Source organism: Anolis sagrei, chromosome 2 (assembly GCF_037176765.1).
Source record: "Anolis sagrei isolate rAnoSag1 chromosome 2, rAnoSag1.mat, whole genome shotgun sequence".
Taxonomy (NCBI): domain Eukaryota; kingdom Metazoa; phylum Chordata; class Lepidosauria; order Squamata; family Dactyloidae; genus Anolis; species Anolis sagrei.
This window is the reverse complement of record NC_090022.1, coordinates 164,719,337-164,731,575: the sequence shown is the minus strand read 5'-3', so window position 1 is coordinate 164,731,575 and position 12,239 is coordinate 164,719,337. Positions and strand designations below refer to the sequence as shown.

General features: G+C 45.4%; 1 protein-coding gene across 3 annotated transcripts in view; it reads left to right on the top strand.

The window, feature by feature from the left end:
- Positions 1-266: 266 nt before the first annotated feature.
- The window catches only part of RASAL3 (RAS protein activator like 3), an 81,665-nt gene continuing 69,692 nt past the window's right edge, over positions 267-12,239 (top strand). The window contains exons 1-2 of one of the 3 annotated variants that reach the window (XM_060763537.2): positions 267-384; positions 7,827-8,232. In XM_060763537.2, coding sequence (XP_060619520.2) covers positions 7,827-8,232 — 406 coding nt within the window. In that variant the 5' untranslated portion in view covers positions 267-384. Of the gene's footprint in view, positions 385-7,092; positions 7,259-7,361; positions 7,476-7,826; positions 8,233-12,239 lie in introns of those variants that run through there. The other 2 variants (XM_060763536.2, XM_060763538.2) reach the window with 2 other exon arrangements.

The following is a 12,239-nucleotide window of genomic DNA, read 5'->3' as shown; positions in this document are numbered from 1 at the left end:
ATCTATGACCTCACAACCTCTGAGGATGCTTGCCATAGATGCAGGCGAAACGTCAGGAGAAAATGCCTCTAGAACATGGCCATATAGCCCGGAAAAACCTACAACAACCCAGTGATTCCGGCCATGAAAGCCTTCGACAAAGCTTTGGTGTTGCTCAGGCAGAGTGAGGTGAGATTATCATCTTGTGGCAGATCACATGGGACTTTGCTGAGCAAAGGCTGCACCGGGGAGGAAATCAGTCAGACAGAGAGGTGGTGAGACAGGAATCAAATAAGAAGCACAGCAGGAAGCCAAGGTGGATCACTGCCCCTCTCTCTGTCATGGTGAAGAGGGGAGCTGGGTTTCGAGAAGACTACCTTGTAGATTGAGCACTGAAGAGAAGAGGTAAGAGAAGACACAGCTGGGAGAGAAGTCGTTCTGGATTTCTCAATGGCCAGCTCCAGTGGCAAAAGGCGTGTTCAATATTTTCACCTTTAGTCTCATTAAATGCCACCCATGCAGGTGCCTCAGGAAGCTATCTCATCACTGTGTTGTCGAAGGCTTTCATGGCCGGAATCACTAGATTGCTGTGAGTTTTTTGGGCTGTATGGCCTTGTTCCAGTAGCATTCTCTCCTGATGTTTCACCTGCTTCTATGAGCCCCCAGTGGCACAGTGGGTTAAACCCCTGTGCCAGCAGGACTGAAGACCGACAGGTCGCAGGTTCAAATCCAGGGAGAAGCAGATGAGCTCCCTCTATCAGCTCCAGCTCCTCATGTGAGGACATGAGAGAAGCCTCCCACAAGGATGATAAAAACATCAATTCATCCAGGCGTCCCCTGGGCAATGTCCTTGCAGACGGCCAATTCTCTCACACCAGAAGCGATTTGCAGTTTCTCAAGTTGCTTCTGACACGACAAAAAAAAAAAACCCTGCATCTATGGCAGGTATTCTCAGGAGATTCCATCTGAACATGAGGAAGAACTTCCTGACTGTGAGAGCCATTCAGTAGTGGAACTCTCTGCCCCAGAGTGTGGTGGAGGCTCCTTCTTTGGAAGCTTTTAAACAGAGGCTGGATGGCCATCTGTCGAGGGTGCTTTGAATGCAATTTTTCTGCTTCTTGGCAGGGGGTTGGACTGGACTCTATGATTCTATGATTCAGGGGTTCAGAGGCCTGTGGGAATAATAATAATAATAATAATAATAATAATAATAATAATAATAATTTGAAACACAACAAGATGAGTCCATAGCAGACATTCTGCTGGCTGTTGTAGTGGATCACACATCGGACACTTCTCAAGTGTTTAGGGCTGTGTGATGTATTGGCGAATAATGCATGCAGATCCCAGTAAGGTGGCCTTCTGCAGCTGGCAGATGGTAATTTTGTTGGTGCTGATTGTATTTAAGTGCAGGCCAAGGTCTTTAGGCACTGCACCCAGTGTGCCAATCACCACTGGGGCCACCTTTACTGGCTTGTGCCAGAGTCTTTGCATTAATAAATAATAATAATAATAATAATAATAATTATTATTATTATTATTGATGTCGCCATACCAGGTGACAGTCGCATTGAGGAAAAACAACAGGAAAAACTCAGCCACTATCAAGACTTATTTATTATTTATTTATTTGGGGTTCTTTTACCCCGCCCTTCTCATCCCGAAGGGGACTCAGGGCGGCTTACAAAAGCAAGGCACAATTTGATGCCTGCATCATAAAAACAATCAAACACAAAATTACATCAATACACAATTAACACCAATTATACATTATAACCATAAAATCAATAAAATCAATAAAAAACCAAATACAAACCCCCTTTCTCCTCTTACATGGTCAGCGTTCGCTACTCATAGATCTAGTTTTACGTTCCACTTCATCAATCCTGCTGGTCTTACTTGCCTGGTTGTCTGATTTAATTGCCGGAGTGCCCAAAGGCCTGGTCCCATAACCAAGTCTTCACCCTTCTCCTAAAGGCGAGGAGGGATGATGATGCCCTGATTTCCCCCGGGAGTGAGTTCCACACAGGTGAGGGGCCACCACTGAGAAAGCCCTGCTCCTCGTCCCCACCAGTCTCACTTGTGACAGTGGTGGGGTCGATAGCAGGGCCTCCCCAGATGATCTCAGACTCCGAGGTGGGACGTAGAGGGAGATACGTTCGGACAGATACACTGGACCGGAATCGTACAGGGTTTTGTAGGTCAAAACCAGCACCTTGAATTGTGCTCGGAACTGAATCGGCAGCCAGTGGAGCTGGCACAGCAGGGGGGTGGTATGCTCCCTGTATGTCGCTCCGGTAAGCAATCTGGCTGCCGCTCGCTGGACTAGTTGAAGTTTCCGAACAGTCTTCAAGGGCAACCCCACGTAGAGCGCATTGCAGTAGTCTATTCGGGATGTAACAAGAGCGTGGACCACCGTGGCCAGATCAGACTTCCCGAGGTACGGGCGCAACTGGTGCACAAAACTACAAAGGCTCTGGCATAAACCAGTACAGGTGGTCCCAGTGGTCATTGGCACACTGGCTGCCATGCCAAAAGATCTTAGCCAGCATTTGGAAACAATAAACATTGACAAAATCACGATCTGTCAACTGCAAAAGGCCACCTTACTTGGATCTGCGCGCATCATTCCAAAATACATCATACAGTCCTAGACGCTTGGGAAGTGTTCGACTTGCGATTTTGTGATACGAAATCCAGCATATAGATCTCGTTTGCTGTGACATACTGTGCTTTTGTGTCAGTATTATTTATTTCTTTATTTACTTTATTTATGTACCGCTTTTCTCAGCCCTCAGGAGACTCATAATAATAATAATAATAATAATAATAATAATAATAATAATTTGAAACACAACAAGATGAGTCCATAGCAGACATTCTGCTGGCTGTTGTAGTGGATCACACGTTGGACACTTCCCAAGTGTTTAGTATTGTGTGATGTATCGGCGAATAATGCATGCAGATCCCAGTAAGGTGGCCTTCTGCAGCTGGCAGATGGTAATTTTGTCAGTGCTGATTGTGTTTAAGTGCAAGCCAAGGTCTTTAGGCACTGCACCCAGTGTGCCGATCACACTGGGACCACCTTGACTGGTTTGTGCCAGAGTCTTTGCTTATTATTATTATTATTAATATTATTATTATTATTGGGTGCTGTGCCAAAAGATCTCAGCTGGCATTTGGAAACAATAAACATTGACAAAATCACGATCTGTCAACTGCAAAAGGCCACCTTACTTGGATCTACGTGCATCAATCGAAAATACATCATACTAGACGTTTGGGAAGTGTTCGACTTGTGATTTTGTAACACAAAATCCAGCATATATATCTCGTTTGCTGTAACATACTGTGTTTTTGTGTCAGTAAAATGATAACAATAATAACAACAACAACAACTCAGGGCAGCTAAAATAAACCAAGCCCAAGAATTACAATAAGGCAAAATAAAATGAACTAAGTGAGATGTATCTGGAGAATTTCTCCCACCCTGGACATTCCATATATATATATATATATATATATATATATATGGATATGGATATGGATATATACACATACACACACACACACACACACCACTTGCCTCATTCCTACAGACTTCTGAACAAATCTTTGAGGATGCCTGCCATAGATGCAGGTGAAACGTCAGGAGAGAATGCTACTGGAGCATGGCCATACAGTCTGAAAAACCCACAGCAACCCAGTATTTCATCACTCCTTATCTGAAACAGTCTCCTTATTTGGCTCTGCTCAGGTATCCCAGAAGGTAGCTTTGGGGAGACCCCTTCTCACCTCTTGCTAAAGTAGCCTTTACAGAAGACTTCTGGGACCTGCAGAAGGAACAATTTCTGCGGAGACGGGCTGACCCAACTACTTTTTTAAAAAAAATTAAGGGGTCATGGATGGAAATGAGCCATTTGTGATTTGAGTTTGGGATCATGTTGTTTGCATGGCTTATTCTGCTGTTTTTGCAATATCTCTGTGCAGGTTTATGCCAAGCAGTATTCAGAAAATTCCTACCATCCAACCTGGGTTCAGCCCATCAAAACACGTAACTAAGGGTGCACCTACAGTTTGACACAATTTAACTTCAATGGCTCAATGCAATGGAATCCTATAATTTGTAGATTGGAAAGACACCAACACTCAGAGAGAGGAGGCTAAAGACATTATAAAACTACATCTCCTATTATTCCATACCATTGAGCCACTACAATTAAAGTGGTGCTGAACACCATTCATTTTACAGTGGATGTACTCTGAAACTTTTTTAAAAACCTGGGCACCACAATTGAAGAGAGATATTGACAAGCTGGAATGTGTCCAGAGGAGGGCGACTAAAACGATCAAGGGTCTGGAGAACAAGCCCTATGAGGAGCGGCTTAAAGAGCTGGACATGTTTAGCCTGAAGAAGAGAAGACTGGGAGGAGACATGCTAGCCATGTATAAAATATGTGAGAGGAAGTCACAGGGAGGAGGGAGCAAGCTTTTTTACTGCTGCCCTGGAGACTAGGACGCAGAACAATGGCTTCAAACTACAAGAAAGGAGATTCCATCTGAACATTAGGAAGAACTTCCTGACTGTGAGAGCTGTTCAGCAGTGGAACTCTCTGCCCTGAAGTGTGGTGGAGGCTCCTTCTTTGGAAGCTTTTAAACAGAGGCTGGATGGCCATCTGTCGGGGCAGGCCCGTAGCCAGGATTTTGATTTGGGGGGGGGTGAGTTTGATTCGGGGGGGGGGGGCTGAGTCTGAGTGAAAGAGGGTCTACCCTAGCAAACCTTTTGTATCGATACCCCAATACTCCCATGCCTATGGGATATGTTGAGTATGGTGATCAGATCATGATATGAATAAACATAACAGTTTAAATAATGCACCAGTAAGGTAACGGCGCTCCATGCGGTCATGCTGGCCACATGACCTTGGAGGTGTCTATGGACAACGCTGGCTTTTCGGCTTAGAAATGGAGATGAGCACCACACCCCAGAGTCAGACATGACTGGACTTAATGTCAGGGAACTACCTTTACCTTTACCTAAGGCCTTCTTGTGGACCACCATGAGAATTTTGGGGGGGGGGGGGGCTGAAGCCCCTCGAGCCCCCCCCCCCCCTCCCGGCTACATACCTGTGTCGGGGGTGTTAGAATGCAATTTTTCTACTTCTTGGCAGGGGTTGGACTGGATAACTCATGAGGTCTCTTACAACTCTATGATTCTACTAGCTGTCCCCGCCACGCGTTGCTGTGGACTACATTGTGGTTCTGTGTGGGAGGTTTGGCTCAATTCTATCGTCGGTGGTGTTTAGAATGCTCTGTGATTTATTTATTTTTGTTGTGTCAGGGGCAACTCGAGAAACTGCAAGTAGCTTCTGGTGTGAGAGAATTGGCCGTCTGCAAGGACGTTGCCCAGGGGACGCCTGGATGATTTGATGTTTTTATCATCCTTGTGGGAGGCTTCTTTCATGTCCCCGCATGAGGAGCTGGAGCTGATAGGGGAGCTCATCCGCCTCTCATAGAATCATAGAATCAAAGAGTTGGGAGAGATCTCATGGGCCATCCAGTCCAACCCCCTGCCAATAAGCAGGAATATTGCATTCAAATCATCCCTGACAGATGACCCTCCAGCCTCTGTTTAAAAGCTTCCAAAGAAGGAGCCTCCACCACACTCCGGGGCAGAGAGTTCCACTGCTGAACGGCTCTCACAGTCAAGAAGTCCTTCCTAATGTTCAGATGGAATCTCCTTTCTTGTAGTTTGAAGCCATTGTTTTGCATCCTAGTCTCCAAGGAAGCAGAAAACAAGCTTGCTCCCTCCTCCCTGTGGCTTCCTCTCACATATTTACACATGGCTATCATATCTGGACTGACCTTGAGGGACTGGACTGACCTTGAGGGAGCTGGGGGCGGTAACGGCCGACAGGGAACTCTGGCGTAGGCTGGTCCATGAGGTCACGAAGAGTCGGAGACAACTGAACGAATGAACATCATATCTCCTCTCAGCCTTCTCTTCTTCAGGCTAAACATGCCCAGCTGCTTAAGCCGCTCCTCATACGGCTTGTTCTCCAGACCCTTGATCATTTTAGTCACCCTCCTCAGGACACATTCCAGCTTGTCAATATCTCTCTTGAATTATGGTGCCCAGAATTGGACACAATATTCCAGGTGTGGTCTAACCAAAGCGGAATAGAGGGGTAGCATTACTTCCCTAGATCTAGACACTATGCTCCTATTGATGCAGGCCAAAATCCCATTGGCATTTTTGCCGCCTCTCCCTGGATTCGAACCTGCGACCTGTCGGTCTTCACTCCTGCCAGCACAGGGGTTTAACCCCTGTGCCACTGGGGGCTCTGTGATTGTAGGTGAACTATAAATCCCAGCAACTACAACTCCCAAATGTCAAGATTCTATTTTCCCCAAACTCCACCAGTGTTCACATTTGGGCATATTGAGTATTCTTGTAGAGTTTGGTCCAGATCCATCATTGTTTGAGTCCACAGTGCTCTCTGGATGTAGGTGAACTACAACTCCAAAACCAAAGGACACTGCCCACCAAACCCTTCCAGTATTATCTGCTGGTCATGGAAGAACTGTGTGCCTAGTTTGGTTAAATTCCATCATTGGTGGGGTTCATAATGTTCTTTGATTGTAGGTGAACTATAAATCCCAGCAACTACAACTCCCAAATGACAAAATCAATTTTTTTGAATGAAGGACATACATTGGGTTGTTAGGTGTCTTGGGTCCAAATTTGGTGTCAATTCCCCCAGTGGTTTTTGAGTTTTGTCAATCCCACAAACGAACATTATATTTTTATTTATATAGATGATTCTTTGACCTGCATAAACATGCCCGAATGAACTTCCACTCCAGTAGATCCCAAATTCCAGCCCTAGCTAAAGCTGGGCTTCCCTGCAGCCAGGCTGGACAAAAATGCTCTCAATTGGTGAGGAAAAGAGGGGAGGAAATGTTGCTACCTGCCCATCATGCAGATCAACACTTGGACCATCCCTGCTCAGAAGGTGGCACTTTGCAATGCTTCCCCAGGCACAAACAGATGCAGTAAGACAGGTTCTGTGAGTGTCAGAGCAGAGCGGGTTGTTCAAGATGCAAACTCCACAGCGCCTCGCCCACAGTTTTTTGGAGCCGGGCCACAGTATCTGAGGTTTCGAAGAAGCGCACTTGATGGTTTTAGAAGAGTCAGGAGGGCTTCACATTTTGGCTGGTTTGCATGGAACAGCAGCAGCGGCGCGGGGCAAATTATTGCATCACAGGAAGTTATTGGGTATGCAGACAGCAGCATAGGATACAATTGGGGTTGCCGATGTATGTTCTGTTTGCGCTTTTAAATCAAGGCACAGGAAGCTCGGTGGCGTGTTTTCTTTCTCAGCCAGAGAGAGATGTGACTGGCACACGGCAGCATGTCTCAGGGACATGCTACTGCACCTGTTGCCCAAAGACACCGGCATTTCGTCGTGAGACCGCTGACCTGAGTCCTTAGGGTAGGGAAGGCAGGCTGCTTCTTTTCATTGCCTGGGAGGCAGATGACACCTTGTTTCCTTATTTTGTTTTTGGAGATAGATTCTCTTAATTGATACACTTGCAAATGCTAATTTCTTTAATTTCCCATTCTTACTAGCCTGCAGGATTCTGTTGACCAGTTAGTGATTTCTGGGAGCTATGGCCTACAAAACATTATTTCCCCAAAAGCTGATCAAATTGTCAAAATATGGATTCCTTCTAGCTCAACTGTGGTGTCCTGAGAAACATACAAACTGAACACAAGATTCTGGGTGTTGTTCCTCAAATTGTTTTTTTCTGAAATGCCCCCTCCTTCCTCTTTTGCTTGGCAGATGGAGGCACCTCGGAAGCCCCAGGCTGGAGCAGAGGACCCATCTTTGCTGAGGTCCTACCGGTGGGAGACTGTTCTACAGAATGGGGAGAAGATTCCCAGACTGGATCCTCCTAATCACCATGGGTCGTCCGGCAGTCGGCACAAGGGCAAGCTACAAAAATGGAAGCGGACACAAAGCCATCCAGAAGCTGAACTTTCTCTGTCCAGTAACGAAAAGCCATCTCCCCGAGAGAATACAGCTGTTCCTAAGAGGTCTGTCTTCCAGAGGGCTTTCTCCACCCCTGCCAAGATGCCCAAGGAACATGAAGGAAGCAGTAAAATGAGCCTGAGGAAGTATTTACGCTCCATGTCCCACCGGAAGAACCAAGACAGCACACCTAGATCTGAAAGAGAAGCAACCAAAGGTAGGACAACCCTGCATCACAACAACTTTATTTATCTATTTATTTATTATTCAAACTTATATGCTGTCACTCCCTTGGGGCTCGGAGCGGCTTACAAGAACAGGCTAAAATCTAACACAATTTAAAAACAATTTAAAACAATTTAAAAACAGCAATATCAAAGATCAAAGGCCTGTCGAAACAGGTATGTCTTACATGCCCTGCGGAAAGCTGATAAGTCCCGCAAGGCACGGACTTCAGGTGGCAGAGTATTCCAGAGTGATGGTGCCACTGCTGTAAAGGCTCTGCGCAGGCCCGTAGCCAGGATCTCGTTTCAGGGGGGGGGGGGGGGCTGAATTTTTTTCAGGGGGTGTTTCGGGGGGGGGGGGGGGCTGAGTCTGAGTGAAAGAGGGTCTATCCTAGCAAACCTTTTGTATCGTTATCCCAATACCCCCATGCATATGGGATATATTGAGTATGGTGATCAGATCATGATATGAATAAACATAACAGTTTAAATAATGCACCAGTAAGGCCTTTTCGCGAACCACCATGAGAATTTGGGGGGGGGGGGGGGGGCTGAAGCCCCTAGCGCCCCCCCCCCCCCCCCCCCCGGCTACATGCCTGATCTGGACCTAATTTGGCACAAATACTCAATATTCCCAAATATGCCCCTCAAGCCCCCCCCCCCCCCCCCCGGCTACATGGTTGCTGTTAGACGCAAGGTCTTGACATTGGGAATTTTCAACAAATCTTGGTCCTCAGAACGGAGGGATCTCTGGGGTTGGTAGGGGTGGATCCAGCAAAGCCATTTTGTTGTTTTGGAAAGGATAGGACAGGATACCAGGAACCACCCAAGTGGAGGTGTAGTGTTGGGTTAGTTCAAATTAGGGATCCCTAAAAAAAATCATCCCCGCCATTTAAGTAGTGCTAATTTCTGTTTAACTAACTGGTAAAGATATTGTTTTATGTCTACTCTTACAGAAAGCGCTGAAAATATAGTTACAAATCTGTGTGCAAATATTTTGTGTCGAATCCAGAATTCAGCACCTTTCATAGAATCATAGTTGGAAGGGATCACGTGGGCCATCTAGTCCAACGCCATGCCATGCAAGAAAAGCACAAAGTAATAATAATAATAATAATAATAATTTATTTATACCCCGCTACCATCTCATCCCCCGGTGGCACAGTGGGTTAAATCACTGAGCTGCTGAGCTTGTTGACAAAAGGTCGCAGGTTCGATTCCAGGGAGCGGCGTGAGCTTCCGCTGTCAGCCCGAGCTTCTGCCAACCTAGCAGTTCGAAAACATGCAAATGTGAGTAGATCAATAGGTACCGCTCCGGCGGGGAAGGTAACGGCGCTCCATGTGGTCATGCTGGCCACATGACCTTGGAGGTGTCTATGGACAATGCTGGCTCTTCGGCTTAGAAATGGAGATGAGTACCACACCCCAGAGTCAGACATGACTGGATTTAATGTCAGGGGACAACCTTTACCTTTACCATCTCCCAAGGGACTCGGTGCGGCTTACATGAGGCCGAGCCCACAATACATCAGTAATAAAAACAGTAACAACAGTAATACAAACAATAAAATAAAACTCATCACAAAAAATAAGCAAGAAACATTAACAGTAACACACGACGTTTAAAAAAACCTATAGCTGGGCTAAATGTAATAATTAAAATTAAAGATAATGCTGATAATGCAGGTGAAATGTGACTAGGATCGAGTTTTTGGAGAGAAATGGGGCGTGCAGACAATCCTAGATCATTAATAAAGTGCATTTAAGGACATATTGCTGGGAGTTTCCTTATTCTGGGAAGGCACACTGGAATAACCACGTTTTCAGGCTCCTCCTACCAGAGTTGTACCCCTGACAGATGGCAATCTAGCCTTTGTTTAAAAGCACAGATATCTATGACCAATAACAAAATGCAAGTTGTAAACTGTTATCAACACAGAGCTTTGTTAACATTAACTCAGAACAATTACAAAAAAGGATCTTCCAGTTGAACATTAGGAAGAACTTCATGACTCTGTTCAGCAGTGGAACTCTCTGCCTCAGTGTGTGATGGAAACTCCTTTTTGGAGGCTTTTAAGCAAAAACAAAACGCAAGTTGTAAACCGTTATCAACACAGAGCTATGTTAATATTAATTGTGTAAATTGGTTTAAACTGCACATAAATATAATGGAGAAATTGCATTTTCATCGTTATATTTATGTGCAGTTTAAACCAATTTACACAGTTAATGTTAACATAGCTCTGTGTTGATAACGGTTTACAACTTGCATTTTGTTTTTGCTTAAAAGTTGTGGTGAGAACCAGTCTAGTGCCATGAGAGGAAACGCTCACCAGGAGTTTCCATCACACACTGAGGCAGAGAGTTCCACTGCTGAACAGAGTCAGGAAGTTCTTCCTAATGTTCCACTGGAAGATCCTTTTTTATAATTGTTCCGAAACCTAGTCTTCAGGGCAGCAGAAACAATTCTGCTCCCTCTTCCTTATGACATCCTTTCAAATATTTATACGTGGCTATCGTGTCTCCTCTCAACTTTCTCTTCTGCAGTCTAAACATCCCCAGCCACTCCTCATAGAGCTTGGTCTCCAGACCTTTGATCATTTTAGTCACTTTTAGAATCATAGAATCAAAGAGTTGGAAGAGACCTCATGGGCCATCCAGTCCAACCCCATTCTGCCAAGAAGCAGGAATTGCATTCAAATCACCCCTGACAGATAGCCATCCAGCCTCTGTTTAAAAGCTTCCAAAGAAGGAGCCTCCACCACACTCCGGGGCAGAGAGTTCCACTGCTGAACAGCTCTCACAGTCAGGAAGTTCTTCCTCGTGTTCAGATGGAATCTCCTCTCTTGTAGTTTGAAGCCATTGTTCCACGTCCTAGTCTCCAAGGAAGCAGAAAACAAGCTTGCTCCCTCCTCCCTGTGGCTTCCTCTCACATATTTATACATGGCTATCATATCTCCTCTCAGCCTTCTCTTCTTCAGGCTAAACATGCCCAGCTCCTTAAGCCGCTCCTCATAGGGCTTGTTCTCCAGACCCTTGATCATTTTAGTCGCCCTCCTTTGGACACATTCCAGCTTGCCAACATCTCTCTTGAATTGTGGTGCCCAGAACTAGACACAATATTCCAGGTGTGGTCTAACCAAAGCGGAATAGAGGGGTAGCATGACTTCCCTAGATCTAGACACTATGCTCCTATTGATGCAGGCCAAAATCCTATTGGCTTTTAGACACCTTCCAGCTTGCCAATTGAACTATGGTGCCCTGAATTGGACACAGTGTTATACCAGGTAAGGTCTGACCAAAACAGAATAGAGAGGCACCATGACTTCCCTCAATCTATAGACAAATAGAGATGCCAATCTCTTCACTTTGTTGAAAGCCTTTTTCAGCATAATAATCTATCTTAATCCTTACTCATCTGGCACTTGTTTTCTGTTTGTTGCATACAACCCACACATAATTTCTCAAAGCAACACTTTTGTGGAATGTGGTTGTGTGACGGCTGGGTGGCAGTGTGTGTGTCATGCATTTGATGCTGTTTATAATGGAAGGTGTAACAAGATGTGTCACCTCCTCCTTCACTATTATCACACCATCTTTTCTCTGCCATATAATACCTATGTAGGTGTCTGGGAAACCATTTTAACCACCTTTTTTATTTAAAGAGGGCTGGAGCTTCCTTTAAGAATAGGCTTAACACCTCTTTCCATAAATGTCTCCTCCCAATTATATGGTTTTTTCAGTAAGGATGCTAAACTGGTGAGTGTAGAGCCAGGGTTGCTGCCCAGTTTCCTCTCATGGCACTAGACTGGTTCTCACCACGACTTTTACAAACTACTTTAGCACACTGCTTTGGTTAGACCACATCTGGAATATTGTGTCCAATTCTGGGCACCACAATTCAAGAGAGATATTGACAAGCTGGAATGTGTCCAGAGGAGGGCGACTAAAATGATCAAGGGTCTGGAGAACAAGCCCTATGAGGAGCGGCTTAGGGAAC